We start from the raw sequence: 27,929 nt of genomic DNA, 5'->3' as shown, positions 1-27,929 counted from the left end.
TCAATGGTTTGTCTATTTGGCAACCAGTATCTAGTGGAGTGCCCCAGGGTTCAGTCCTGGGGATGGTTTTCTTCAGTGTCTTCATCAATGACCTGAAAGATGGCACAGAGTGCACCCTCAGCAAGTTTTCAGTTGACGCCAAGGCTGGGGGGGGTGGGGAATAGCAGGTATATACTGGAGGGTAGGGTTAGGGTTCAGAATGGCCTAGACAAATTGGAGGATTGGGTCAAAAGAAATCTCATGAGGTGCAATAAGGACAGAGGCAAAGTCCTGCACTTAGGACAGAGCAGTCCCATGAACCAGTACAGTCTGGGGGCTGACTGGCAGCTCTGCAGAAAAGGACCTGGGGGTGACGCAATCAGCTGAATATGAGCAAGTCTGGTGTGCCCTTGTGTGCCCTGGTTGCCAAGAAGGCTAACAGCATCCTGGGCTGCATTGGTAGGTGTGTTGCCTACAGGTCAAGGGAAATGGTTATTCCCCTATATTCAGCACTTGTGAGGCCACATCTGGAGTCTTGTCTCCAGTTTTGGGCCCCCCACTACAGAAAGGATGGGGACAAATTGGAGAGAGTCCAGCAGAGGGCAGTAAAAATAGCTGGGGGACATGACTTATGAAAAGAAGATGAGCGAACTGAGCTTATTTAGTTTGGAGAAGAGAAGGCTGAGAGGGGATTTAATAGCAGCCTTCAACTACCTGGAGGGAGGTTTGAAAGAGGATGGAGCTGGACTGTTGTCAGTGCTGGCAGATGACAGAACAAGGAGCAATGGGCTCAGGGTGCAGCAAGGGGAAGTTTAGGTTGGATATTATGAAGATATTCTCACTAGGAGTGTAGTCAAACACTTGAACAGGTTGCCCAGAGAGGTGGTGGAAGCTCCATCAAGACCCAGCTAGGCAATACCCTGGCTGGGATGATGTAGCTGGGGCTGGTCCTGCTTTGAGCAGGGAGTTGGACTAGATGTGACCTCCTGAGGTTCCTTCGTTGAGAGGGCTGTTTGTCCTGTGCCCCTGCCCCTTGCTACTGATTGACTGAGAGGGCTGTCTGTCATGCAGCACTATCCCTCACTGCTGATTAGCAGAGAGGGATGGAGCCACAAGACAGGCAGCCCTCTGAGCCAATCAGCTGCAGGGCCGGGGGCACTGCCATTTGGGCTCCTCCCCTTCAGCCAGTGCCCCCCTTCTGCTCCCCCTCCAAGTCCCACTGGGGAGGCAGCATTTTATTGTAGTAAGTTATTTGGAGGGGGGAATTTTGCAGACAATTCCTGATTTCTAGATTTCCATGAAATCATGAGTTGAATAGGTCCCTACTTATAACTGCTGACATTTGAAATATTTCTGCATCTTCACATGGCCTTCCATCCTGGTTGAACTATGGGGTGGAACCTGCAGGAAATGCAGGATCTGGTCTTAGACCCTTTGCCATTTTGGAGGTGACGAACCATGTTCCTGGCTTTTTTATGTCCTGGCCTGATTTTAACATAGCCCAGTGCATGCATGCTTGCATGCAGCAGCATATGGGATGTTTTATGTAAGTATGCATGTGGTGCTATATCCTTCCATATCATATTTGGCTCCAGCCAAAAACAAATCGAAGGTGGTTGGCATAGTGCTTACTGTAAATGAGGATTTATTTATTTGTATCATGCCAACAATATGCCAGGCTGTTTTATAAATGCACGATAGTTGATTCCTGACTCAAAGAGCTAACAGCTGAAAAGACAGGAATAGCTAAGGCAAAATACACAGGGAGCCCAGGAGAAAAGACTACCTTAAAATTGACTTATATTTTTCCAACTAACACCTGCTATTCTCAAATGGTAAGAGTGAACAGGATGTTTGATTCAGGGGAGACTTGAAAATAAGCAGAGAAGAAATAAACAAGTGCAGCATAAGGTGCCAAGTCCCCAAGGTTAGGACAGCACACTAAGCATGGAGTAGCAAGGCAGCAAAGAAGAAAATAGAAGCATATAAAACAGCCATTGCAACTGCCAATCAGGGCAGGATGAAGGTAGCCAGGTAGGAGAGGTGACATTTAGTTAGAAATTAATTGTGAGAAGGCAAACTGGCCCAGACACTTTTCTGAAAGCAAAATTGAGGGCTTGAAAATCCTGTGAAATGAGTTTGTTAAAAAAACAAAAAACAAAACAAAAACTTCATATAGCCCCTTTCTCCAGTTTTGTTCAGAGATTAGTTTGTTAACACCTGCACAGGGCTTTCAGATGTCATGTCTTCAGGATGAGTCATAATGCAGTATTGCCAACCCCACTATGTCAAAAAGCATGAGACAGACTCTTAAAAATCAAGAGATTTGGCACGTAAATCATGAGATGCTATTTGTGAAGTGTGTGTACGCAGTTCCCAAGGCAAAGGCAGTAGGATGCAGAGCTCCAGCCTGCCTCTGTCCTGTGCACATATCTGTGGGGCACATGCTCCCCATGCCTCCCCATCCCCAGAGGCCAATTCACCCCAACCTGTGCCCCACTCCCTCCCTCACCATGGGGACCTCAATGTCCTCCCTCGTGCCCCTTCCCTCCGCCCCCGCCCCTTCCCCTCCACAGACTTACCAGCTTGACGCTCTCTACATGTGCCGGAAGAAAAAATCCTGAGATTTGATCACTCTGTCAGGAGATCATGAGTCAGGGTTCATTTGACTTGGAAATCGGGAGTCTCCTGATTTTTTTTTTTTGGCATTGCTGATAATGCCAAGATGGCAACATGACTATTGTTTGCTTAATAAGGTGAGGAAGGACCCTCCAGTAGAGCACTGGTGTAGGGTAAATAAGCATGTCCTGAAACACCCGAATCCTTGTTTCAGTCCCTGATCCTGGATTTGACAGCAAATAGTCCAGCTGCTGCTCTACTGAATCCAGTGCACAGACATGGCAGAAGTCAAGCCCTGCACTTGGTATGGCAGGTCTCTGGGAAATTGTCTGCATGCGCCTGAATTACAAGTCAGATCCTCAATACTCACTTGAAAAAGAACTGTTTCTTCTGGCCATGTAATATTGCACACACTTTCCAGGGATATAAAGGTATCACCAGCCCATTGTATGGGGTAAATTTCCAACATGTTTTAAAAGCCTTTTTTAAAAATGCAGAGGAGAAGGGGTGAAGGGTGGATACCAAGGAGAGGGAAATGACATGTGTCAGGTGTTGCATCAAGGGTTACAGAGAGCAACTTTCTTTTTATGCCAAGGCTCCATAGGACCTTTGCCAAAGACAACTGTTTAGGGCATGCGGTGAATTAGATCAATTCTTGGCTGCCCTACCTGTGCCCCAGATATTTTATTGAGTAGAGGCTTTCACACTCAAAGTGGGGCAACCCCAAGGCTCAAATTAAACAGAGCCTCAAATTAAAAAAAGCATTTGGCTGTGACGATGCACCAGGAGCAATCTGGGAAATTACTAGCTAAACCCTTGAAGTAGGGTTGGGCACCATCAAGACTACGTGGTTCAGCGAGGCATGGGCTTTGTTACGTAACACCCTTCCTCATCGGATGCTATGAATGGACTGGCAGAACAAAAGTGGTTTTTTATAGATGAGAAAGGGACGGTGGGGATGGGACACTGATAAGAGAGGATAAGAGCGGGTTGATTAGACCAACTGAGTCACTCATTCAGTTTAACAGTAAGTGAAGTTAAAACTCAAGCAGACACACATTCAAACATGTGTTAAGTGCTCTCATGGCCCCTGCAAAGTTGTTCCCTTTCAGGCAGGGTTTACCACCGAACACTTACTAACTTTAATAACCTATTAACCGTCCATGATTTGCAGGTTAGAAGTGAACATGTGGTAAGGCCATGAGATGAACAAGGCAGTTACCACCTTGAGGGACACAGAGTTCACAGCTAGTTCAGGTAATGGGATAAGATTCCCAGTTGAAAACATAGTTATGAAAATCTAGTCTGTGGATTTTTTGTTCACAATTTGACTTTTAAAGGTGGCCTTTAAAATTGTCTGGTTTGAGGATGGCTACTCGGAGTTCAGTGATGATGTGTTCAGGGGTGTTAAAGCGATCTGCCTTGAGTTTTTGTATGCTTTTGGAATTGATATCCGACTGGCGTCCACTCGTTCTTTTCCATCGGGATCACCCCATCTGTCCAATGTATCCGGCAGGGCTCTGTAAGCAGGTGATGATGTACATGAAGTTGGTGGAGGATCAAGTGAACAAACGTGATATTATAGGCAGATGTTACATGCAGGTGAATGAACCTTATTCTTTCCTTCAGCCTATTTACCCGATGAAGTAGGTTGTTGCCTATAGCCAACAAGAGACAGCCGGTTTGATTTGTTCCACATCAACTCCAGCCATTACAAACAACCAAGCTCAATGTCCTGTATTACGTATCTAAATTATTCAGATTAACCCTGCCTTGGAACAATCATGGCCACTTTAGCTTCATTGCCTCTCTGACAGCTCTGTGTAGATGTTGTGCCGCCTCTGTGTTGATGTGGGTCATATCCCAGATGAATCAGGGCCACATTAAAATAGTTAAGTCAGACTTCAGACTGACACAGCTATCCACCTCTCAGCTTGTATATAAAACCAGAAAAATTCCCAGTTCTTTTGCTTGAGCTGGTTGAAAAGCACATTCCCAAATTGCAGCCACACTTTGTAAGCTCCTCAGACAGGTGAACAATGAAAAGTCTGTTTTAACTAAACCCATGCTTCTCCGCTGCAAATCCAGTTAGTATCCCGGTCCCAAGATCATGAAAGCAAGCTAACTTTATCCGAGAATGAGTGCATTGGTAGATTGCCATGTCTGTGAAGTAAGGTTGATATGGAAAGACAACTTGAAAACAAGCCCTGACTGGAAGATATGGGAAATCCAGTAGACTTCTGAGATTCACCTGGTAATAAGCAGTCTTCAGGGAAACTTTTTGAAAGCCCACAGCTCATCACCATGCTATGCATGGTTGGTCAGCTCTTAGATGATAAGCAAACACAATTCAGAAATACATAAAACCCTTCATGGATAATGACATCAGATCTGACAGCACCCTATTATCATATTAACATTGTTCTTTTTGTTAAATAGCCATTTATTTTTCTTCAAAGCCACTGGATGTATAAGCCGGGAGAGGCAATTTTGTAGATTTCACTAATCTAAAGAAATATTTAGGTTTTAAAGCAATCTACCAATTTGCAGTAGGAAGTACAAACCGTTCGTTCAGAAGTTCTGTATTTTTTGATCAGTCAACCCTGCCTCGTTTCTGACTCTGTAAGCTATTATCCCAAATCGGAGCTCAATGGTACCAAAAGCCGTACTCTTTGCCTTTCCAATTGTTTGGGCCAAAAGTCATTAGTCTTTTTGTACGTTCGATACAGAAACAAGCATCAGTTGCAGTAAACCCCTATTATCATCGTGTTCCTGATAGAAGGTAGCAATGCATTACGTTGGAACAAAAGTCGCCTATCATAGAAGTGGAAAGAGCATCTCTTCTGTTGGGCGACTCATGTTTCTGCTGCATCGTGCCTTTGATGTGTGTTTGCTGAGTTTGACGTGTCAACAAATGGTGGCAGCTGATATTGCAGGCAATTTCCCATTTCTGCTAACTTAAACTGAACAAGCAGGAGGGAGAAAGCAATGGTACAGTCTCTGTTGCTAGCCATTTGGTGTGCAGGTCATGGCATAATGTTTTTCGTGTGTAGGGTTACTTTCTCCATGCCATGCTTTTCAGGACTTGCAAATGCTGAACACGGATGGATCAAATTCTGTGCTGATCTACTTCATCTCCTCGTGGAGGAAGCAACCCATTTAGTATAAAAACGTTACTGTTATATTTCCTGATGACAGTCTATTTGTATCTTCTGATCTTGTGATGTATTTTGTACCTGTTCCCCTTAAGTGTAATTATGCTTAAAGAAAATACAGAAACTAATTTTAAGCAAATGTTCATTTCTTAGTGTCAAATTGTATTTCTTCCTCTTCCCCTCCATTGCATTCTTCAGAAAACTTGGCAAATTGATTGCAAACTATCCAAGTAGGGATCTCCCCACAACCTGACACTCTCTCTCCCGCTCGCTCTTTCTTCCCTGAACCCCAACCCATTTTTCTGATAGTCCCCTCTCAGAGAATCCCCTTCTGAGACCAAAGTGTTAAAACTTCGCCAGAGGCTTGTTACAGCAGTACTGACGTACGGTATTCTTTTACGTGCTACTTGTTTATTATGTCCTGATCGTGAACTAATTCATTTACTCCTGTCTCTTTGCTTGCGCAGCTGCAAGTTGAGATCATGGATGCAACCGGCAAAAGTATCGAAAACCCTGTCCCTCTGGATATCATAATCATCGATCAGAATGACAACAGGCCCATCTTCAGGGAAGGACCGTACATTGGACATGTCATGGAAGGATCACCTACAGGTACGCTGATGTCAGCTATGCCTCCGTAAGCTCCTTTAGGCCCAATTTTGCCATCCGATACATGCATGCTTTTTCCTTTTGCTGAATGATTCGTGCTGACTCTGTAAGAAGGGCATGGCTCGTTAACTCCTCCCTGCATACAGGAGATGTGGGAGGAGCCCTGTGGGCAAAGGGTAATGGTTTCTGGGACAGAGAAGTGTCTTCAGGGAAATCCTAGAAACAATATTGCTTGGGAAGAAAGCTCCCGGCTCAAGTTCTTGTTTTGTTATTTTTATCTGGGTTACCAAAAACGACAAACCCCAGGATAAAATTAAGGTTCAAACTAAATACAGCATGTGTGGCTTCTGCTCAGGGTGGGAATTGTGCCTGTTTACAGCTAGATTAGCTGCTAGCAGGATTTATGTGTTGATGCAATGCCCATGTGAGAGAAATGACAAGAATAAGTGGAAAACTGTATTGAAAAATGTGCTCATATTTTAGGGAAATTTTAGCTATTACAGCATGCTGTTACAACAACATAAAAATATATAGTGTAGACTGGCACTAATAGTGAACATTTCCTCGCTAGTCAAGTATATATTTGATGATTGTATGTGTTTCACTTGGCATTTTCTGTAAAATTAAGGGTCTTAGAACAGAACATCCTTCCAAATTGTAGCTTGGATGTGCATAGTCTGTCTGTCTTAACTCTTCCTGTGGTTACAGCTGGTTATATTCTGTGCCAGGTCCTATGTTTTGCAGTTGTGTAATATAGCTGTGAGTTTTTAAGTAACTGTTGAATTCTGCTCTGGAGTTATTTGCACTTCATTTGTATTTATTTGGTCAGATATAATTCTGATCTGATTTAAAGCAGTGTGAATGAGGACAAGTTACTTCGGAGTGACGGGGATATAAGTGGGATTACAACTGGACCATACATCTGTTAGTCCGTTTCTACATATTACTTAAAAAGGTTAAACCCATACATCTTAGCCAGGGAAAGCTGTGACTGAGTAATGACTCTGGGGTTTGGCTGTTGGCCACATTGCAATCTTTCAGGCTGCAATCAAATGCATATATATTATTTTGAACAATTAATATTTGTTTGAGCTCAGTATATGGGCATGTAACCAAGGGAAATCAGTTTCTCCTTCGCCTTTGATCTATTAAACCTTTCATAAGAACAGATATTAATCTCAGTTCAAACTTTATCATTGATGTGGTCACTAGACATCATTTAGGCTTTTCAGCAAGTTTTATGTATTAGTCCAGAGTTATTCTCCTCCGGTTGGCTTCCGATTTGAATTTCATTATGAGCTGCTGTCCTGTTTGATTAAAAGAGAAGGGTGTTCAGATAAATGTGCAATGTTGAATATTGCAGCATTTAACCAGTGGGCCAAGCACCAGCAGGGACATTTAGGAGATTGACCATCTTTTTATTCTAACCAGAGAGAAATCAGTGTCATGTTTAGCAGATTGATTATCCAAGTGGAAAATCAACTGTTTTCTAATGTTGTGTTTTGCCTGCTTCAGATCTTGGTGAACTGTGAGGAACCCGCAAGAACTTCCCCTAAAGTTTATTCCTAAATCCTCCTCCCCACCACCACCACTGTTCTCATTAAAGAGGAATGGGAGCTTCATCACTGATTGCACATGCACAATTATGAGAGTTCCTCTCCCATTCTTTTGTACACACCAATCAATAGTAGACAACAGAGTATGACTATTCCTAATCAGATCAAGTGGCCAGTTTCATTGCTTTTTTCTTTTTTTTTCCTTTAGACTGCAACGTAAGCGATTTCTTGGTATGCATTGTTAAACCTATCATTCAGCCGGCCAGCTAATGATTTTACTTTCTCCAGATAGCTGTGCGGTATTTAAGAGCCATGGGGTTAAGGAAACAATGAAACAAATTGTGTGGTTGTTTGTGGGACTGGGGAGGAAGCCTTTGAGTATCCTGGAGTATATCAGTTTTTCAGATATCTAAACCCAGTGTCCAACATAGCAGCAAATTCCTATGAGGTCATATTGTGTAGTAGTGTAAGAGTGATGGTATAGCTGGGATGGACGACTGGATGAAGAATGCCATGCATTTGAAAGCTTGTCTAGCTCTATCCTAACTGTATAATCGGTCCAGTAAAAGATATCAACATATTTGTCAGAATTTGAACAAAATCTAGCTTTAAAACAAAACCCAAGGCTTCTTTATCCTAAAGTTCCCAGGAAAGATAGATACATAAATATATATGAATATTTTTATTGCTGTTAGCATCCAGAAATTAAAAATAAAAAGTCATCTGTAATACAGACATAAATTTAATTTTTTTGCAGTTTGCATTAAATTATTCATTCTTACCCAGGGAATATATAACTGGGATTTTACACTTGATTGGTGCTAAAAATTCAAATGCATTTTGGTCTCTATTAATTATCACCAAAAAGAAGACTGATCAGCATGGGAAAATATATAAAGTGGTTTCAAAATATGTAGGCAGCACGGTTGAACGGTCATATGCTACATAGCGAAAGGGAGGAAATTCGTTAGGAGCCAGCTGGAGCTGGGCATCACAAACCCTTAGTTGAGAGCTGGTTACCTGCAAGACGGTTTTCATGGAAGGTCGTGGAAGCACTTCTCGCTTGTGCTTTGATTCACATAACTTTGCATTGATAGGCCGTGTCCAGACGAGTGTGGACACCTGTGCTGCTGCTAGTTGTCCCCAGGGAATGCCTGTGCCACATGCCCTGTGGTGGTTACCCTTGGTGGGGTAGAGGAGGATGGGGCCAGCTACTATGCTAGCCCCAGCAGCCTTACTTGGGATCCTAGGGGACTGGGGAAGCTTCAGCTGCATCACTCCTGCAGCTGGGAGCCTGGACGGCAGCCAGAGCATGCCTCTGGCCAGCCAGGCTCCAGTTTTAAGTGGCACCAGCATCGCCCCACACTTTTTTTTTTTTTTTACTCTGGGATATCCCGGGGTCAAAAAACCCACCTTACACCGCAAGGTAGCAGTGTGGGAAATGCCCAAGTATGTGGTGCTGCAGACAGGTCTGCGGCATCGCATACCGCGCGGCCACACTCATCTGGACACGGCCAGAGAGGGTGGATTTGATGAGACTATGGTAGGCCTTTAATTTTTATGATTCTGTGTCTTGTATGTGGGCAAGCTGATTATAATTTATAGTTGTGTTTTGGGGGAAGGGGGAAGAGAAACAAGACACCATGCACAAGGTCAGAGTCGGAGGGAATGTGCCTGCTTACGTTTCTCCCAGGGAGGTCTTACTCTAAGACCATTATAACAATTAACTCTGTGCCTAAAGAGTTTATAATGCAAAGTAGTCTTCATTAAGTATTCAGAGTACAGAGACGGGGCAGGGGGAACCATATTTTTCCTCACACCCTGTCAGCAGCAAATTAAACGTGGTTCAAACAGGGGCACTTTGCAGTGCCCCATGTATAATGCAGTTTGGAAGTCATTCGTGCCTATGGTACAGCATTTACATATCTGCCCAAATGCAGTGTCAACCTGGCTGCACTGCATAAATACCCCAAATTCCCATTATTCCTACCATCTTCCAGCTTCACAATCCGTTCCGTTGCCATTAGTACTTTTTTTTGCCTTCCTACAAAAGGGAGTTGACAGGGTTCCCTATAAGTGCTTAAAGAGAATAGAGTCAGCAGCAGCAAGCAGACAACCTTGGCAACAGAGTAGCACTGAAGATGAAAGGATTTTTCTCTAGAGGGAAGGGTCTAGAAAGGTCCGATGGCTTGATTTGCCTGGAGGTGGTAAGAAGCTTGAAGCAAATGCAGTTGCCAACTGTCTGTAAATTTGTCTCAGGTCAAGCCTCTCAAGTAAATTTATGGACAGTCTTTTAAAAAAAAAGAAAAAAAGACCCTAACGAAGCTTGTCTCTAAAGTCCGTAAAAAAAAAAAATAGAGCTGTTCATAAAGATACTAAGAAACTGTGAGTTCAACTGAAGATTGTCATCGGAATGAGATGAGTGCAAGTGGTGATGGACAGGCAGAGCCCATACTGCTTTGCATCTGAGTGAGAGGCCAGCTCTGCAACTTTCAAGGAGCTCTTCATCATGGCTCCATCACCTCCTCTATCCTGCCACTGTGCACCTGTAATGGCTGGTTGTCTTGAGGGTAAGCAGGGCACCAGACAGGTAGACTGAGGCACCAGACACAACAAGGAGGGGGGTGGCACGATCAAAACACTTCAGTATTTTAAAACACAAATGCTTGGTCATCAGTAAAAAGTCTGCAAATGTGGTCAGTAAAAAAAAAAAAATGCCCTTGGGTTGGCAACTCAGATTCTGGAGGGATACAGACTGAATTCTTTCCTCACCTTTGCCATTAACTTGTTATAGAACCTATGGTAGGAAGAAGAGAAGGATGGTCCAGTCATTTGCATGCTGCTGCAGGACATATAGGCCTTCAGTTTCTTGGTGCCTCTGTTCCCCATTTGGAAAAGGGTTAATTAGCACACCCCTTCCTCATGGGGGTTTTATAAGGGCAAATACAGTAAAAGCTGTATTAACCAGCATGAGTGAGGGAAGACGGGTGCCGGTTATCTAAAAATTCTGGTTATCTCGGCTTGCACGTACCGGTGGTGTGGGATGGTGGCGGCCACCACCGCATGCAGACAGTTCTCCCCCCCTCCCTCCCCACGTCGAGCCCAGCGCCTGTGTGGCCCGCAGGGGGGAGCTACTGCCCTCGCCCTGCCTCACCCCCGCCCGGCCCTGCTCAAGAAATACTGGACGCGCATGACCATTAATAGAGTATTCTGGTTAGTAAAATGCCAGTTAACACCACTTAATTGTACATTGATTAATGTGAGACACAAAATCTGCAGTACTGTGAACCACACAAGCACCCATGGACTTGTCCACATTATTGCACCTTCCCATTCTAGCTGTCTTGTCATGGGTAGGTTGGTAGTGCCTAAGTGCAGATGCGGCGTATGCCTGCAAGAGGGCTTTTACTGCTGGCTTAGCTACACCACTTTAGTGTCTGTCCTGAGATTCCTTCAGTAAATAAATGTGGCCTTCCAAATTTCTTCTCACAGAGTTTGTTCTTTGCTTCGATGGTTCCCTTTGTTCTTCATCCCAAGGAACTTTCTTGCTCTTCCTTCTTTTTCTAGTTTGTCTCAGTGTATCGTTGTGCTTGCCTATATTGAGGGTCATCCTTTTGATTTGCTATGGAAGATCTTCATGGCTGATCCATTTTCCAGCTCTTATTTCTGTAATTATTTCTAGCCATTTGTTGTCCCGCTTCATGTTGGTATTTATCCATCTGGCTCCAAGCAAAAGCATTTTAAAATCTGAGAGAGAAAACAGCCCAGATCTCTGCAAATATGTAGCAGCTTGACAGCAAGATTGTCTTCCTTATTAATCAGAGTCCAAGTACTTTTGCTTTACAATGCTGTGTTTCTTTATCGTTCATTCAGTTATGCTTTTCTCACTCAGCTGTTCATTCAGTTAAATCTTATGGTTTTAGTCTCCTTGTCTTATATACATATGGTTGATGACAAGGGCAAAGTAGGATTTCCAAATGTCCTTTGTAAACCAGTACAATCAGTGTTCACAAATTACCTGTCAGAGCACTGTACAACAATATTGTCCAGTCAATGATGTTGTCCAGTCAACCAAGATTTCACATTGTTTGCATTTGTTTTCCTCTGTTAATCAGACGTTTGGGTTTATGCCTTTAACATTATTCATCAGATTCTACTATTTTTTTTGCCTGCTGAGCTCCCTAGTAGCTCCAGACAACTTTGTACAGTTCTTCACAAAGATCATATATATTTATACATACATGCATACATAAAATTATAAATATGTAATATGCACACACACACACATATATAATATATATATATAGAGGCAGAATGAATTGATATTGACTATATAGCTATATTAATTGATTATATATATCAATACAATGTCAATATATATCAACATAATGTCCATTTATATATATTATTATTGCTTCATTGCTCCTTATTGGATTAAAGAGCAGTTGCTGAGATGCCATGTACTTAAAGTTTAAGGTCCCAGAAGAAACAGGCATTGCATTACATGCAGAACCATATATCTTATCACAATCGTTTTGATCTATTTCATTCACCTTTTAAATCACTTCCAAGCATTGAAATAACCCTCAGCACCAACATAAATCATATTCTTATGGGTCTCTGACTCATATCTGTCTTCATGATTACTGGACTTCAGTGTAACTTTCTCTGCACTCAGATATTATGGTGATGAGAGTCATATAACTTTACAGGTAGCAAGATACCTAGAGGGTTTTGAAGCCTTGTTTCAGGGATTCATGAGCACGTTATTATCTCACTTTTAATTATTCATTGTTAGATTTCAGTGAGTTTCTGCATTGGGGGCATACTTTTAGTACTGTCATAATCCCTTCTGGGACCTTTTGTGGGCTTTTCATTTATTTATTGACTATATAACTGCACTTACACTCTGTATATTGTTCATCACCAACACAGAGGAGTCATCAGTACATGGGGGTTAGAGGTAGCACTATGCATTCAAATAACGAGCACTTCATTTTTAATATCCAAACTGAGGGGTTTTTTACAGGACTTGCTTCAAATAAAATGGTTCAAGACAGATGTTCTAGCTTTTTGTTGTCTTTTGAAATGACTTTTTGTCCCCAGCGATTTGATAGTTGAGTTCCTTAATTAGAGGAAAGACACAGAAACCTTGGAGTGACATTATATTTTCCCTTTAAACTGAGAAATCCACCGCTATAGTGTGTGTGTGTATGTGTGTGTGTGTGTGTGTGTACGTGTACTAGGGCTGTGTAAAATGGCATCGTTCTGTTTCAACTTGAGTTTCGAGGTTTCCATGGAACAGCGTTTCGTTTAGAATTTCACTTAGATCTGAAACAGCTGTTCTGTTTTGCTTCACTGAAACAGTCAGGCTGTTTCGACGCTGTTGCAACGTTTTGCCCATTTGCTATAACGGGGAAGCTCGAAACAGCCTCTCTCATCTGGCAAGCAGATGGGGGCCTGCAACCCTGGGGAGGGCTATGGGGGCTGTGCCAGTCCCCGTGGGGTTGTGGGCCTCCGATCTGCCTGCCAGATGAGGGAGGGAAGCTGGGTGCTGCCCCCTGGGACCGGGGAGCTGGGGAAGGGACCTGAGCCTGGTTACTCGGTTCCCCTCCCCAGTGCTACGACTGGGCTGGGGAAGGAAAGTCAGTCCAGCTGGGCTGACGTCTCATCCCCAGAGCTATGATCAGGCTGGGTTGAGCTCCTTTCCCCAGCCCTATCATAGGACTGGGGAAGGGAACTGAGCGATTGGGCTGATCCCCTGCACTGTGATCAGCTTCCTGCAGCCCAGCCACGGGAGGTGGGGAGAGCCAGGGCTGTGCTCCCAGCTGAGCCACATGGGGCTGTGGAGCCACTGGGAGTACAGTCCTGGTTCTCCCGTCACCCACCCCCTGGCTGCTGGCTGCTTTGAAACTCAAAACGTTTTGAAATGTTTAAAACATTTTGACTAGCCCCATTTTGTTTTGAGGCTGTTTTGAAGCCCCTCATTTCAATTTGATTTCACTGTTTGAAGCTCAAAATGAGTCAAAACAGTGGCGAATTGAAACAGCCGGTGAAATTTCACACAGCCCTAATATGTACCATACTACTATAATTCAAATGATCATAAGTCTATATCTATATATATATATATATATACAGACTCCATTAGAGTTCATTTCATATACAGGTTCCAACACATTTATCCTACTAAGGTTAGACTACAGAAACAAATTAAACAAAACATAAGAATTGGAAATATGAGGTCTTTCTAGTCTTAGTAACCCAACAGATACACACATGCTTTTACTCTCCTGATAGTGATATGTTGCAGTGAACTTTACAGGTGCATCCCCGTGGGCAGGAACCTGTTTCTTCGGGGACAAGTAGCAGCAGCAGACCTCGTACCACTGCTGCTTATCCCTGGGGATTGCCCGTGTCGTGCACCCTCTGGCTCATGGCAGTTTACCCCAGGTTGGGGAGGAGAGGCTGGGTCCAGCAACTGTGCTGACAGCAGCTTTACCTGGGGTCCTGGGGGCCTCTAGGAGTTGCACCCACAGTGCTCCTGCAGCGGGAAGCCTGGCTGACAGCCAGAGAATGGCTCTGGTTGGCTAGGCTCCAGTTTTGAGTGGCATGCCCTGCTTCCATGTGCACTACCCTGCTTTTTTTTGGTGTGCATTTTTTTGACCCCAGGATTTCTTGGGGTCAACCCCCCCCCCCCGATGCTAAAAAGTAGGAGTGCAGGGAATGCCTGCACATGTGGTGTGTGGCACCGCAAAATACTGCACTTCCACATTTGTCTGGACACACCCTATGAGTGCAAATAGTTTGTGGTTCTTTAAGTTCTCCCAAATTATATTCAATCCATATGGGCGACTACCATAATTCAGATGATCATAATTAAGAGTTTATGTTTGCATCTTTCTGGAGAACATCTTTACATCCATTTAGAAACCCTAATTGGAATATCAAAAGTTAGAGCACCGTGTTAAGTAGAGCATCCGGCACTTGTCTTTACCTGTTGGCAAGTCCTGCTGACTTATCTTGTTAGCACTGTTGTCTTGTCACATAGGACAAAAAAAATGAATTGGCTTTTACTTATGTGTTGTGCAGTGATCCCTAATGTAAGCATTAAGTGCAGTTTCATAGCCATGGCAATGCATCTAAAAAAGAAATCTGTCAGATTTCAGAGTGAGATGGGAAAAGGAAAATAAGTGTTAGGCTTAATTCATCTTTGCCAAAACTTTGCAACCCACTGAGAAAACAGAGCTCTAACTAGACCTAGATGAGTGAAAGGTGTGAATCATTAAGTAATGGTGAAAAGCTAAACTGGAATATACCCAATGAGATTGCCAGGCCATGCACTGAAGTGGGCTTCCCACAGTGAACTTTTGAATAGATACCAAAGTGAACGTGAGCTACCCGTAGAATATTAGGCTACGGGCAAGATGAACAAACACCACACACACATTTTTAAGTGCTCCTTAAAAAATCCTTGCAAGCATTAAATAAAGTTTTCTTCCAAGTAACCTCTGTCCTTACTTGTCAGCAAGTTTTATTACCTTGGCAAAATCTAGCTCTGACAACTTTCTCCTAGCACCCCCACCCCCTTCAGTTTTGTTGCTAAACCTATTCATAAGAAAGGCTCCCAACTTTTTGAGATTAGCAACCAAACTAGACTAAGTGGCAGTTAAGATTGCCTCCTGTAGGTCTGAAATCTGCAAAGCATGAAAATAAGAAGTTGAAGGGAAAGACCTGCAAATCCTTTGCACCTTCATAATGCCAATAATGAATTCTATAAAGCATTCACTTTTATCTTCAACAGATACCAAATGACAATCTGTACCCAGACTCATTAAACTTGCAGTCATACAAAACCTCTTCTCTTAGTTATATCAACTGATCAGAGCACCTGGGTTTCATATATTGTATTCAGTTTGGAAGAGGTAGAGCGTGTTAGGAGGGCCTGTCATTTCTTTTGTCGCTGCTGTACACGACTATTTGAGGTGACAAAGGACAGGCTAAAGACATGCATTAAAAGAAGAGACTTTGACCACAATGACTAGAGGTTGCCCAGGTGAGTTTAATCAAAGGTGAAATCCTGTGGTTGATATACCCAAGGAACTCTCCTTATATGAGCCTAGAAGAAAATGCAGCCATCTGCATTTATATTTAAGAGGGAACAACATCCTTACACAAGGAAGAAGACTACTTATAGTGAGAAAGATAGTATTGGGCATTATCTCAGGGACCCAAATTAGGTTCCAGAATTTGGAGGAAAAAGAAAGAGAAGGAACCACATTCAAAGACCTGTCACTAGTGTTTTGAGGACAAAGACATCCAGAACCAAAGCATGGACAGAAACAAATTATTGAATATATCTGCAAACCTGAAAATAGACCCAGGCAGGAGGGGCAGAAAGCAGTGAAAGTTTGTACATAAGAGGAAAGAGCTAAGTAGTTAAGACAACTTCCCAGGCAAAACTATTAAATTGCTTAAAGGATTTATAAATCAAGTCAGAGAAGTATTATGTAAAGTACTTTAAATCTAATAAGTGACAGAGTTAATGTGCAAAATATTTGCATACCACATTGCAGGAAGATTGGCAATAGTGGAAATGGGATTGTTGGAATAGCTTTTAAGAAAAGGGGCCAGATTCTATGCTATCTTTGGCATTTAAAGGCTTTCTGATGCATTGATTTTGGGCATCTCCTGGTGCTCTCAACTCCTGGCTTGTCTGCACACTAACACCTTTAAGTGGCTTAAAGGACTTGTTAGGTGGCTCAGTGTCATGCCACTTCAGGGCAAGTTTATCTCTTGATCCACATAACCTAGCTCCTGTTCCATTAGGGCAGGGCTGGGTAATTATTTAGGCCCATGGGCCACAAAGCTTTTGCTGAGCTGTTGTGGGCCAGCTCAGCAGCACCCCCCACCCATCCCTGCACAGCAGCTCACAGAGACTCCGGTTGTGGCCCATGGGCAGGCGGGGAGCTGTGTTCAGGAGCAGAATGGGCAGCCGAAGCCAGAATCACGGGGGGAGGTGGTGACAGTGGGGCTGGCAGCACGCACCATGGCCTGGGCTGCCCCGCATCTGGGCCAGGTGGGACCAAGGGACCCGCTGCAGGCCAGAAAGAATCCCTTGGTGTGCCCGATCTGATCCAGAGGTCATATTTTGCCCACCATTAAGGTATAGCCACTCCCCACAGATGGGCCCTCCAAGTTGAGGATGTGACTCCAAGATAGCACTAAGCCAATCAACACTGTGGCTCATAGTGTAATGTGTAACAAGGTCCTAAGTGGACTTGTCTAAGTGTGATCCTACTCCACCCTGATCAAGTCCCTGAAAGCACTGTAATGCATCCACTTTTGTAGCACACCATTATCTTACTTTTAAGACCGAGTCACAAAGAGCAGTGGGGAGGAGGAAGACCCGCAAAGAGCAGTGGGGAGGAGGAAGACCCACCCACCTTTTCATGAACTGCTTTTGAGGGGCTTGGGCAAGATGCAATTGAATCATTCAGGTGTCTATGTCCACTTTGACTCCTGAAAGGTAGAACTGAATCTGGCTCAGCGTATGAGAGTATATACGTATTTTCAAATCTGTGGGTTGGCCTAACTTCAAGATGAAACATGAATTTAAATGTGTTGAATGAATTACTTTGCATTGCAAATGGAATTATGTAAATACAAGATACACCTGAGTACTCAGTTGAGGAGCTATTGAGAAAGCACATGATGTTAGGATGTGAAGAAGGATTGGGGAAGTTAGCTTACAGTGAAAGGGCTGGTATCCATTACAGAGTGTTGTGTAGGATATTTATTTTCAAGGCAAACCAGGGACAATCAAAGCTGCTTCTTCTAAAGTGAGTTTTTTCAAGAGATTCAAGGCTTCAAAGTGTGGTATAGTTGATCTGGGATATGATATGTAGCTTCTTTTATTTGTTTAGCCTAATAATGTGTGGTTAGACCTGTTATACCGAACCCCAGAGGTGGTTTATTTTACCGGTGTATAAAAAGATTCCCTATGTAAACAGGGCCACATTTTGTACAGGGCCTCATTCTGCCTTCCTTTTTTCGCAGCTTGTTCTTGTGCACACTAATTGTATTGCCTCCTCATTTGTAACCATAATGAGGGCAGAAAGAGCTATTAGCGTCTGTCTCTTGCCAAAGGAGCAAAAAAAAGGGGGAAAGATATTTATGATGCAAAATTGTCATGTGTTAAATGGCAGCCACTTCTCAGAAGCTGCACAGGAGGCTGCAATTCACTCTGTAACATTCACTGGTAACCTTGTGATTGGAAGTGATATAACAATATATTTCCCTACAAAGTTTTCATTCAAGGGGTTTATTTCTAGCTTGTTAGGTAATGTACTGTTGTGTGGGCTGGTCATTTTCTAGGGAATAGCTAATGCTCAAACTCTTACCAAAGCAATTCTAAGATGTGTGCTCCAGCTGATCACAACGGACTGCAAACTCCCATCAGATGTGTTCTTTCTTGGACAAATTGGTCACTTATTCACAATGGCCAGTGCACAAAAGGTAATCTGTGTTCATTTGCCACATTTTAGAGTTGATTAATACTGGCCCCAGCTTCTGTTAAAGACTGAAATCAATGTAAATATATCAGTATTTAAGGGACCTGATTCACTGAAGCCAATGGGATCCTTTCTACTACCTGTAATGAGTTTTGGATTTAGCACCAGATATTTTATAGTGCTATGCTCTCCACCGTTTGTACACGCTGTGATCCCTGCTACAACAGAGAAAAGTCTTGGGATATTTTTTTCCCATCTATCCATAAAGAAAGGAAAGTCTGTGACTACCGTAGATGTGATCACAAACCCCACATTGAATACCTGTGCATTCCTGATAAACTTAAGTTAGTAAGCGAAGATGTGTTTTAGCCTCCTGGATTGCACAGAAGTGGTCATTTGGAAATGTCTAACAATCTCAACCCACTGCACATCTAGGGCTGCTTAAATGAACTAAGCTGTCATCTCATTGCATTTGCTGGAGGCATTTAACGGAAATGATTTTGAACACATTTGACTTTATTATGCAACTTGTAACAATATGTTACAAGCCCAATGGGTTAAAAGCCTAACCACGGAGGTGGGGAAAATTGCTTGTGAATCGCATTAAAAACAGCAACTTGTTTTCCATTAAGCACAATAGCCTGAATACATTGCATTCCAACTGAGGAGCCCCAAAGCAGAACTGATAGAAGATGTCTGTAAATAATTACTAGAAATAAAGGGACATTTAAAGTGGCACACAGAACAGAATTAAGAACGGTGGCCTAGAGGAATGCTCAATATAATAAAATAATAATTTGTAAAAAAAAAAAAAAAAAAAAAGGGTAAGGCATGAGCAAAGGTCTGGTGCACAGAGCATGTATTATTGATAACTGTATGCTATATAATTGTACATTGCTCTCATTCAGACAAATGAAAATTGGGTTATAAAGACCGCTTCTGCTTCTCAAATGCAGCATGCAAGGCCGCCTTTTTTCAATTAGCCTCACAACAACAAGAAAGTTAGCACACGACTGAATAGAAATGAGATTGCGTTCCACAGGTAAACATCAAGAGACACCAGCAAAGGTAAAGTGTGCAGAGATCTACCTGGAGAAATGGGCATGCATCATTTTTTCCGCTTGATGTGCTGCTGTTGTAGTCATCTTTGTTTGATGGATGTCTCAAAGATTATGACAATACTTTCTTCCCCATGCATTTCCTTATTCTTTGAGATCAGTGGGTGGGGGGGGTGAGGGGAGAAGGAAACTTAAACTCTAAAAAAATGAAAATTGCATTGAATTAACATGAGAGAAATGACAGGCATTCTTGAAATAGCTGTCCTGCAGCCAGCAGACATGCTAGAAATAACTTCTAAGGGAAGAGGTTATTTGGTGATTAGTGTGTCTTTACTCCCAGGTTAAATCAAGGAAAGGAGCGTCAGTCTCTGTTTCCAGCTGTGCCAAAGCCACCCTTCTTGTCTGAGACTCGCTTTCACTCCTAGGAGCCACCAATATTCTGAATATTTAGGTTAGGGTGTAGCGATGCATTTCTTTTTCACTGACAAAAAAATCATGCCTTTTCCTGGAAGACTGAATTCATAGAAAAGGTATTCATTTCAGACCCCAAGCTACATAAAAAAAAGACAGGCGGACGGTGTGCTACCATGTAAGGCCCCCATGAGTACACCACGTAGGACTGAAGTGAGACATAAGTGAAGCCACCAGACATTGGGGTGACTCTTCTTCTGAGTAAAACTGGGTAATTTGCAAATTACGGAAAACACGTAGACTTTTTTTGATGGGGTACGCATTTACTCCATAGAAACATTTCACTAAGTATATAGCGCTTCTTAATACACAGGATTTTGGGTTACTGTTTTAATAAACATGGCGCATAGCTAGCATTTGTGACCATGCTGAGAGAATTGCATCTAAAATGCAGGAATCAAGAATAGATAAAAATGTAAAGAATGAAATTGAAGACATTTTTGGTAGGTTATTTCAGCAGATTTACAGATTCTAATGATGGTATTCAAAGTAAAACAATGAACAAACAAGTTCAAGACCACATCAAAAGCACGTTTTGTGTGTGTAAGAGTTTATAATGAGTTTCAAACCATTATGAATGCTTTTGATATTGCTTGTACTACTGTGAATCACGATGAACTCTTTTTGGGGCTCAGGCAAAAAAATGAGTGTTTTCACTGGATTTCCAAAGGTAGGTCCCAAAGCTAGACTTAATGATCAGGAGTCACATGGAAGTTTGTATGACCTCATTTGTTGAGCCGTTGTGAAATTGTTTTGTACAACATATATATAGCGAGATAGCAAAAAGTAAAATAGTGCTGTTGGTTGTAAATTCCAGCTACACAATTCAAACTGGATTGTAAATGAAATCCTTGATTTCGTGTCTGTCAGACTGTGTAATGTTTCTACTTTAATGGGCACAATTTGCCAAAACCAAGAAGCATAGAGTCTAATTCTCTTGTCTCTTGAATGTTTTATACTGATTTAACCTAAATTACTTCAGTGGACTTACTCCTAACATAGACTGGAATAAGCAAAACAAGTGAAACTGTCCTTAAAGCTTCTTTTCAGTCTGTCCTCAACCTCTCTCTTCCAAAGAGGCTTTATCAGACCTGAAATTTTCTTTAGTTTCCATTTTTTTTTAACTGTTAGAAAAAAAAGTAATAGGTACATTCATTTGCTGTTGAAGAATTAATAACTCTCCTAGGAATAGCTGGTTAGGGTCAGAAGTATTTACAGTAAAGACAACAGATGCTTTGAAATGAGATCAGTCTGAGCTGAACCTCCTAAAAAGATCCATATCCAAACTTTCCTGTAGGTGAATGTTCAGACTGGGATTTTTGCAAACATCAACTCATGTATTTTGATCTCAGTATATAGAAGTACTTACAGTTTTTATATTAATATAGTATGTGTGTGTGTTTATACTATAAAAGTTTATACACCCACACATATATCACTTTTATTTATAGTAAACTTCCAGCTGCATAGGGTTTTGTTTTGTTTTTTCCTGAGATCAATGCTGTACTCCATCACAAAGTGCCCTTTCTTGCAAACTTTATGCAAGCCAAGGGTCTTGAATTTAATCTGTGGTGTTTCTAAGGTATCTTGGCATGGATGACAGTCATTATCTGCTCTGCACAAAACAGAAATGCACATTTCTCCTGTCATAGTAAAGCTGGTACCTTTGTTTTCAAACATGGGTATCAGCCAGAAACCAATAAGATAATTATGCCAAGCTACTTTGGATCATTGGCGGGAGACTGCTCTAAAGTTTGGATCTATCTTTCTATCTACCTATGAAGTGTAGGTAGACAAATATCAAACCTTACTGTGTCAGGTGTTGTACAAACACATAAAAAGAGGCAGTCCCTGCCCTGAAGTTTACAATCTAAATAATATGTATGAAGTATAAACCTAGGTGTTGGTGTAGCAGCATCTAGTTGGCCAAGAAATATATACAATCTCTGTTTTCTAAACTGGCCTATACTCATGGAGGTCCGCAATGGGAAAGGGCTGTTAGAGCATCATCTGGTCGTTGAAAAGTGTCCAGCCAAGGTACTGTGGCCAGACCGGGGCAAGCCATCTTGAGCAAATTTAAATGATCTCAAGTGTGGCAATTAGCAGGAAACTGAAACAGACTCTAGCGTATGAAAACCTGGAAGCAGTAGGTTGCAATTTATTCAAGGGTTCAATTATGCTTGGCTCTCCAGGAAAACAGGTTAGCTTTAGGAAGTGCTCCAGATAGCCTCAGGAGCCAGAGGGCGGGATTAGAGACTATGGGTAGGAAATGGAGAAACTGCACAAAGCCCTTTGTTTGACTTTATTTTATTTTGCATATGTGAGAAAAATTGACTGTTTTTCTTACCGCTTGGTCTATTAAAGTGCTCCATTATCTCTTTCAGTCCTTCGCTCACAGAACACATACACCAAAAATCACACTCTCATGACCTGAGCCATGTTAATAGTGCAGGTTATTAAATACATCACGTTTCCATGCTGTTGCACTTAATTTGCTAAAGAGATCGTGGTGTAATGTACTTCCAAGTATTGAACAGTCAAAGCAAAGAAAGATCGTTGCTGGAGAGGCATTTATACCATACCATTGGTTCATTAATTAGGAACAAGCATGTTTCTTATTCTTAATTAAGTAACAAATGAATTTTTAAAGAAATGCTGCATTCCTTTCTGGGTAGTGAAGATCAGGGGCTCAAGCATGGTTATATAATCTGTATGTAATACTTTTTTATTTATGCGGTGACCCAACAAGTGTTTTATGGATCTGTTTATGCATCTGTTCGTACGTCCTTGGAGAGGCAGGTCTTAAAACATGCAGGCAGCTTGGAGCCAGGAGACGTCATTAATCTATATAATCAGTTCATTCAGGGCTGTCCAACTTCTAAGCCCCGGGGGTTTGTACCAGTCAAGTCGCAGGCCATCCATGCACATGGAGACTCCCTCCCTCTTCTCCCCCACTGTGCAAAGTCTTGCCCCCACTTTGCCATGACGAGGGTGGGCGAGCAGTTCCCCCCCTTCCCTGTTGCAATGTGTGGGCCCACAGGTGTGATTCTCCCTGCCCCTCTATAGCAATATGCTCATTCCCAGGCACCCCTGTATGGTGAATCCACATGAATGCCATCACCCATGCATGGACCTGCTCTGCCCCCACTCTGCCCCATTGGCAGCCCCACACTTACCCTCAGCTCCCCTGGGGCAAAGGTAGGAAGCAGCAGCCAGAGGAGGGAGGGGGGAGCCCAGCGGCTGTGGCTCCTGTTGTAGAGTGGAGGGGCAACGGTAGCTGAGCCAGAGCCCAGGGCCCACAACTTAACCCCTTGCCTGCAACCCCATCGGTTGCTTGCTGGACAGCCCGAGTTAATCAAATGGTCTGATGTAATTTAACTGAAATATTGTCAGCAAAATGAACTTGAAATATGCAGCTATGTCCAATATCTTCCAGACCTGGATGGCATTTCATAAGTCTTCTTGATGTGCTACTGGCTGTAAATGATCTTAGTCTGTTTCTGTTTGTGTAGATGTAAATCATAGTTTTTAGATTTTGCCTTCATGGCTGTTCGCAGGCTGACAGCCCTGTAGGCTGCATGGCGCGTTGTACTGTAAGTCAGTGGACTGTCGGCTCCCACACAACTATATTTCATTTGAGCCCTTTAATGTGCATGCTGAAAGTAATAAATCCTCCCAGCTTTGCAATCATGGGCCATAAATTTATTATATGATTTGGAGACCGATGATCTTCGATACAGTAGGTGAGGGCCTAGTCCCATGCTGTCCTCCCACTCAACTGGACGTAAATCCTGCTATTGTGTTACTAGGTATTATAACAATGGAACATCATTTCCTGTGACAGTAATGCTATGGTGCATCCAGTCTTCCAAACGCTCAGTGGAGAAAGGCCTATAAATTGTTAGTGCAGGTGGGTTTAGTCTGTCTTAGTATGGATTGCCTGAATCAATCAAAAGAGAGAGCTGCGCTACCTTTATTATCAAAGACCCTGCATAACTCAATAAAAGCAGATTGCCTGAGAAGGACAGGATTATTTATTCCTCTCCTGGTTGATCTGATTTTCCTTGTATTGTTTTGAAAAGAAACTGTCGGCCAGCTTCAGAACCACAATGGTAATGTGATATTTTTAAAAAGTGGGCACAGACCGGGTGTATCGTTGCTCTTCTCCCTTCCCCTTCATTTATTTATTTTTTAAATTTCTATCAGAACAGGTTTCTTGGGTTCAGCCCTGATTATACTGTTAACCTAAAGAACATCCCTTTGCTGGGTGAAACTGCCTACAACCAAAAGTAGAACTGATCCTTTGAAAGGAATGAAATACAAAAGGTAACAGAACATCTGTGGCCAAGTGGGAAATTATTTACTTTTTTTTTCTCCCCAATTTGATCAGTTTAGTTTCTTTAGTTCATTTTTAGCGTTCATCATAGTGCATTTGACTACTCACAGTATTGTAGAACAATTCACCACACAAAGGAGTTCAAATAAATGCATGCATTATAATGCCTAATTTATTTATGTAATTTACACATTTTGCATTTGCAAATTCAGCATGTTTGTTGCATATAGGGTGTCCATTTATGCATTATTCTTAATTTGTGCACACGTGGAAATAATACATATGTATGAAGAGTGAATCCGTATCTGAACAGCAGTCTTCCAGAGAGATCAGCTATAGATATATGGAAATAAAATTCACGTGCAAACTGTGCCTTTGTTTTCAAGAATCAAGGTCTTGGATAAGCACCCCTAGAGTGCTTGACCCAACAGAGAATGCACAACGTTCTCTGCTGTAAGAGTATCACAATAGAAATTAAGGTTTTGTTGCATATCATGCCTAGCTAAAACTTGCATTGAAGTCAGTAGGTATACTGGATATGCAAAAGACCAGGCTCTGAAACATGCACAGAAACTCAAGTTCAGAAGATACGTAGAGAAGTTAAAGGTAGAATCATAAATGTATGCGGATTTTTGATTTTCCATCCGGCTTTGATGGATAGTTGCTGAAAGCTGCCAGTAGAAAGTATGTTCTTAAGATGGATTAGGAAGAGTAGAGAGGAGTAATTATCTAATACAATAATCCTGTAACTCAAAACACAGAAAGTCACCTACTACAACGATTTAGCCTTCCAGCTGTAAAAAATTCTGTCTATTCATTTAAGTGATTGATAGTAAAGGAAGTCAAACCATTTTTAAATTAGTTCTGAATTACACTATTTTATAAACTACTTGTATTGGAAAGTAAAGCTTTATGGCCTAATTTAATCCAGATGGATTTGGGTTTTGACATGCTGCATCATCTTGAGAGGTCAATTTCATCTCTTTCTGGCTCAGTTTCCCCCAACCCTCTTTATTAAATAAGGGTGGGAAAATTATGTGATTACCATAGTCTTGGTCAATGTTGAGGACATCTGGACCAAAAAGCTAACATTGGTATACTAGAATTGGTTGGGGCTGTAGCAGACTCAAAAGGAAGTGGATTCTGATTCAGAATATAGTCAACTGTGGATTATAAATACTTTTCAGAAGTGCTGTAGAAATGATCTAGACGACATTAAAAAATTTTAGAAAAAAAGCAGAAGAGTACAACCTGACATTGTAGTCTACGTATCTGTGGCAACTCGTTCTGAAGCAAAGACTTATTTTTTTAATATCGAATTAAAATTTTTCTTTAGTGTTGTTTGTTTAACTATACTAATATATACAGTCCATCCTGTCCACAGTTTTGCATCTACATTTTTTTACTATGAAGGACAAGAAATGGGAAAAACATGGAAGTCTCATTTAACAAAATATTTTGAGGTTTTTAAAAGTTGGCTTTATTTTGAGTTAGAATGACCATAAAAAATTTGAAATTCTCCCTGAAGGAAAATGCATTCAAAATTCAGGTTCAACTCCACCAGAATCGCTTGTATCATTTTAAAAAATTACAATAAAATTTAAATATATGCAACTATTTACAAACTCCCTGCCCCCAATCTGTCAAAATCAACCTGATTCTGCAAACTACTTCTATTTCTCTAGCACTGCGCTTTCCAACAGTGTCATATAATCTGACAGGACACGGTTCTGCCAAAATTTGTTTGAAGAGCTCTATCAGTGCCTCGTAGCTTCATTCATATCTCATTTCTATGTGTATAACTCATCACAGCCATACAGGAAACAAGGCAAGATGCATGGGCATGATTTAATGAGGCCACACATGTATTAACTCACCAGAGAACACTACTGTTTCCTGCTTGGATAGGTGCACCCTATAATCTCAAATAACCAGGTACCCACGTGATACCTTCTGATGTATAATCACTGAGCAACCTTCCCCCACCCCCCGATTTATGAATCCTCTTGCCTTATCAGTCTCCAAATGTTTGGCAGCTTGTCAACATACTTTTCACTGAGACTTTCCAGCCTAGTGACCCCAAAAGAGATGTCCCAGATCAACCCTATGTCCCTCTTGGCTCAAAAGATCAAGCCTTCACCTTTAGAAATTGTCAAATCATTTTCAGCAAGGAAGAAGGAATCCACAGCACGCAGACAGGCTGGGGAGTTCCCCTCTTGAAAGCACAGAGGCGGAAAGGGATCTTGGAGTCATTATTGACTCCAAGATGAACATGAGCCGCCAATGCCAGACTGCAGCCAGGAAGGCCAGCCATATCTTGGCATGCATCTCAAGCCGGTCCAGAGAGGTGATACTTCCCCTCTGTGCGACTTTGGTCAGGCCGTAGTTGGAGTATTGCATCCAGTACTGGGCGCCGCACTTCCAGAGGGGTGTGGCCAGCCTGGAGAGGGTTCAGAGGAGGGCCACCCGCTTAGTGAGAGGGCAGCAGGACAGGCCCTGGGGGACTGAGGGACCTGAACCTGTTCAGCCTCAGCAAGATGAGGCTGAGGGGGGACCTGGTGGCTGCCTACAAACTCATCAGTGGAGATCATCAGCAAATAGGAAGAGCCCCATTCTCCCCAGCACCACCTGGGGTGACAAGGACCAATGGTAATAAGCTGATGGAGAATAGGTTTAAGCTAGAGATCAGAAGGCAATATTTTACAGTTAGGGTGGCCAGAATCTGGAACCAACTTCCCAGGGAAGTGATCCTCACCCCTACCTTGGGCAAATTCAGAGGAGGTTGGATGATCACCTGTCTGGGGTCTTGTGAACCCAGCATTCATTGCTTGGCAGCAGACCTGGAAGTGGACCAGAAGCACTTCCATTCCACTTCTGGTCAGCATGCCCACGTACCGCCCCCCCCACCTCCGGTCCACTTCTGGGTTCACCGCTGAGCACGTGGAGGCCCCCCCCGCCGCATTCCTGTGGGACACTCCATGCAGCCCAGCATCATGGTGATCATGAGTCATGCCTGTTACCTCAAGGCATGTAGAAAAAACATTTAAAGCTGTGTCTACATGCAAATTGCTGATTTTTCTGAATCAGCATCGAATCTTCGGATTCAAATTTCGCCGAATCAAATCAGGGATAGTGATCTGAATGAGCGAATCAAATCACTGTCCCTGATTCAGGCCAAATCTGAATCCCGCTTCACGCACCCCTAATAAATCCTTTATCCATTCCACTCCCATGATAACTGTTTTCTGGACACTGCCTATCAGAGAAGGACACCTTAAAGAAGTCATTATCTCCTCCACTTCTGCCTGTAATAGAAACCCTTCCCAGGTCCTTCGTTACTCACCCTCCCCTTATACACATGCGCACATATGCTAAATGTAGTAGTAGGCACACTGATTTTGGTGGCAGTACTACTGATTTACACCTGTCTGAGTTGGATGAAATTAGGATTCATTGGCTATTTCTTAACAGGTTTTGTTCTTCTGTTCCTCACCTGCTACAGGAAATCATAACAAATGCCTTGGCTTCATAGCATCGCTTTATACTGCTAAAAGTTTTTAAATATAGAGTTCTAATTGTTTTTCTCCTAGGAGGTTATCAGCACCTTTTACAAGGAAGTTTAAAAGAGGCAT

General features: G+C 42.4%; 1 protein-coding gene across 1 annotated transcript in view; it reads left to right on the top strand.

The window, feature by feature from the left end:
• Positions 1-27,929, top strand: part of CDH13 (cadherin 13) — a 751,386-nt gene that overhangs the window by 433,171 nt on the left and 290,286 nt on the right. Inside the window, exon 6 of the mRNA XM_090062749.1 lies at positions 6,221-6,365. Coding sequence (XP_089918875.1) covers positions 6,221-6,365 — 145 coding nt within the window. The remainder of the gene's footprint in view (positions 1-6,220; positions 6,366-27,929) is intronic.

This window comes from Crocodylus siamensis, chromosome 9 (genome assembly GCF_052110815.1).
Source record: "Crocodylus siamensis isolate JL-2025a chromosome 9, ASM5211081v1, whole genome shotgun sequence".
NCBI classification, from domain to species: Eukaryota; Metazoa; Chordata; order Crocodylia; family Crocodylidae; genus Crocodylus; species Crocodylus siamensis.
Note: the sequence above shows the minus strand (reverse complement) of the source record. Positions and strands in the feature narration are given on the sequence as shown.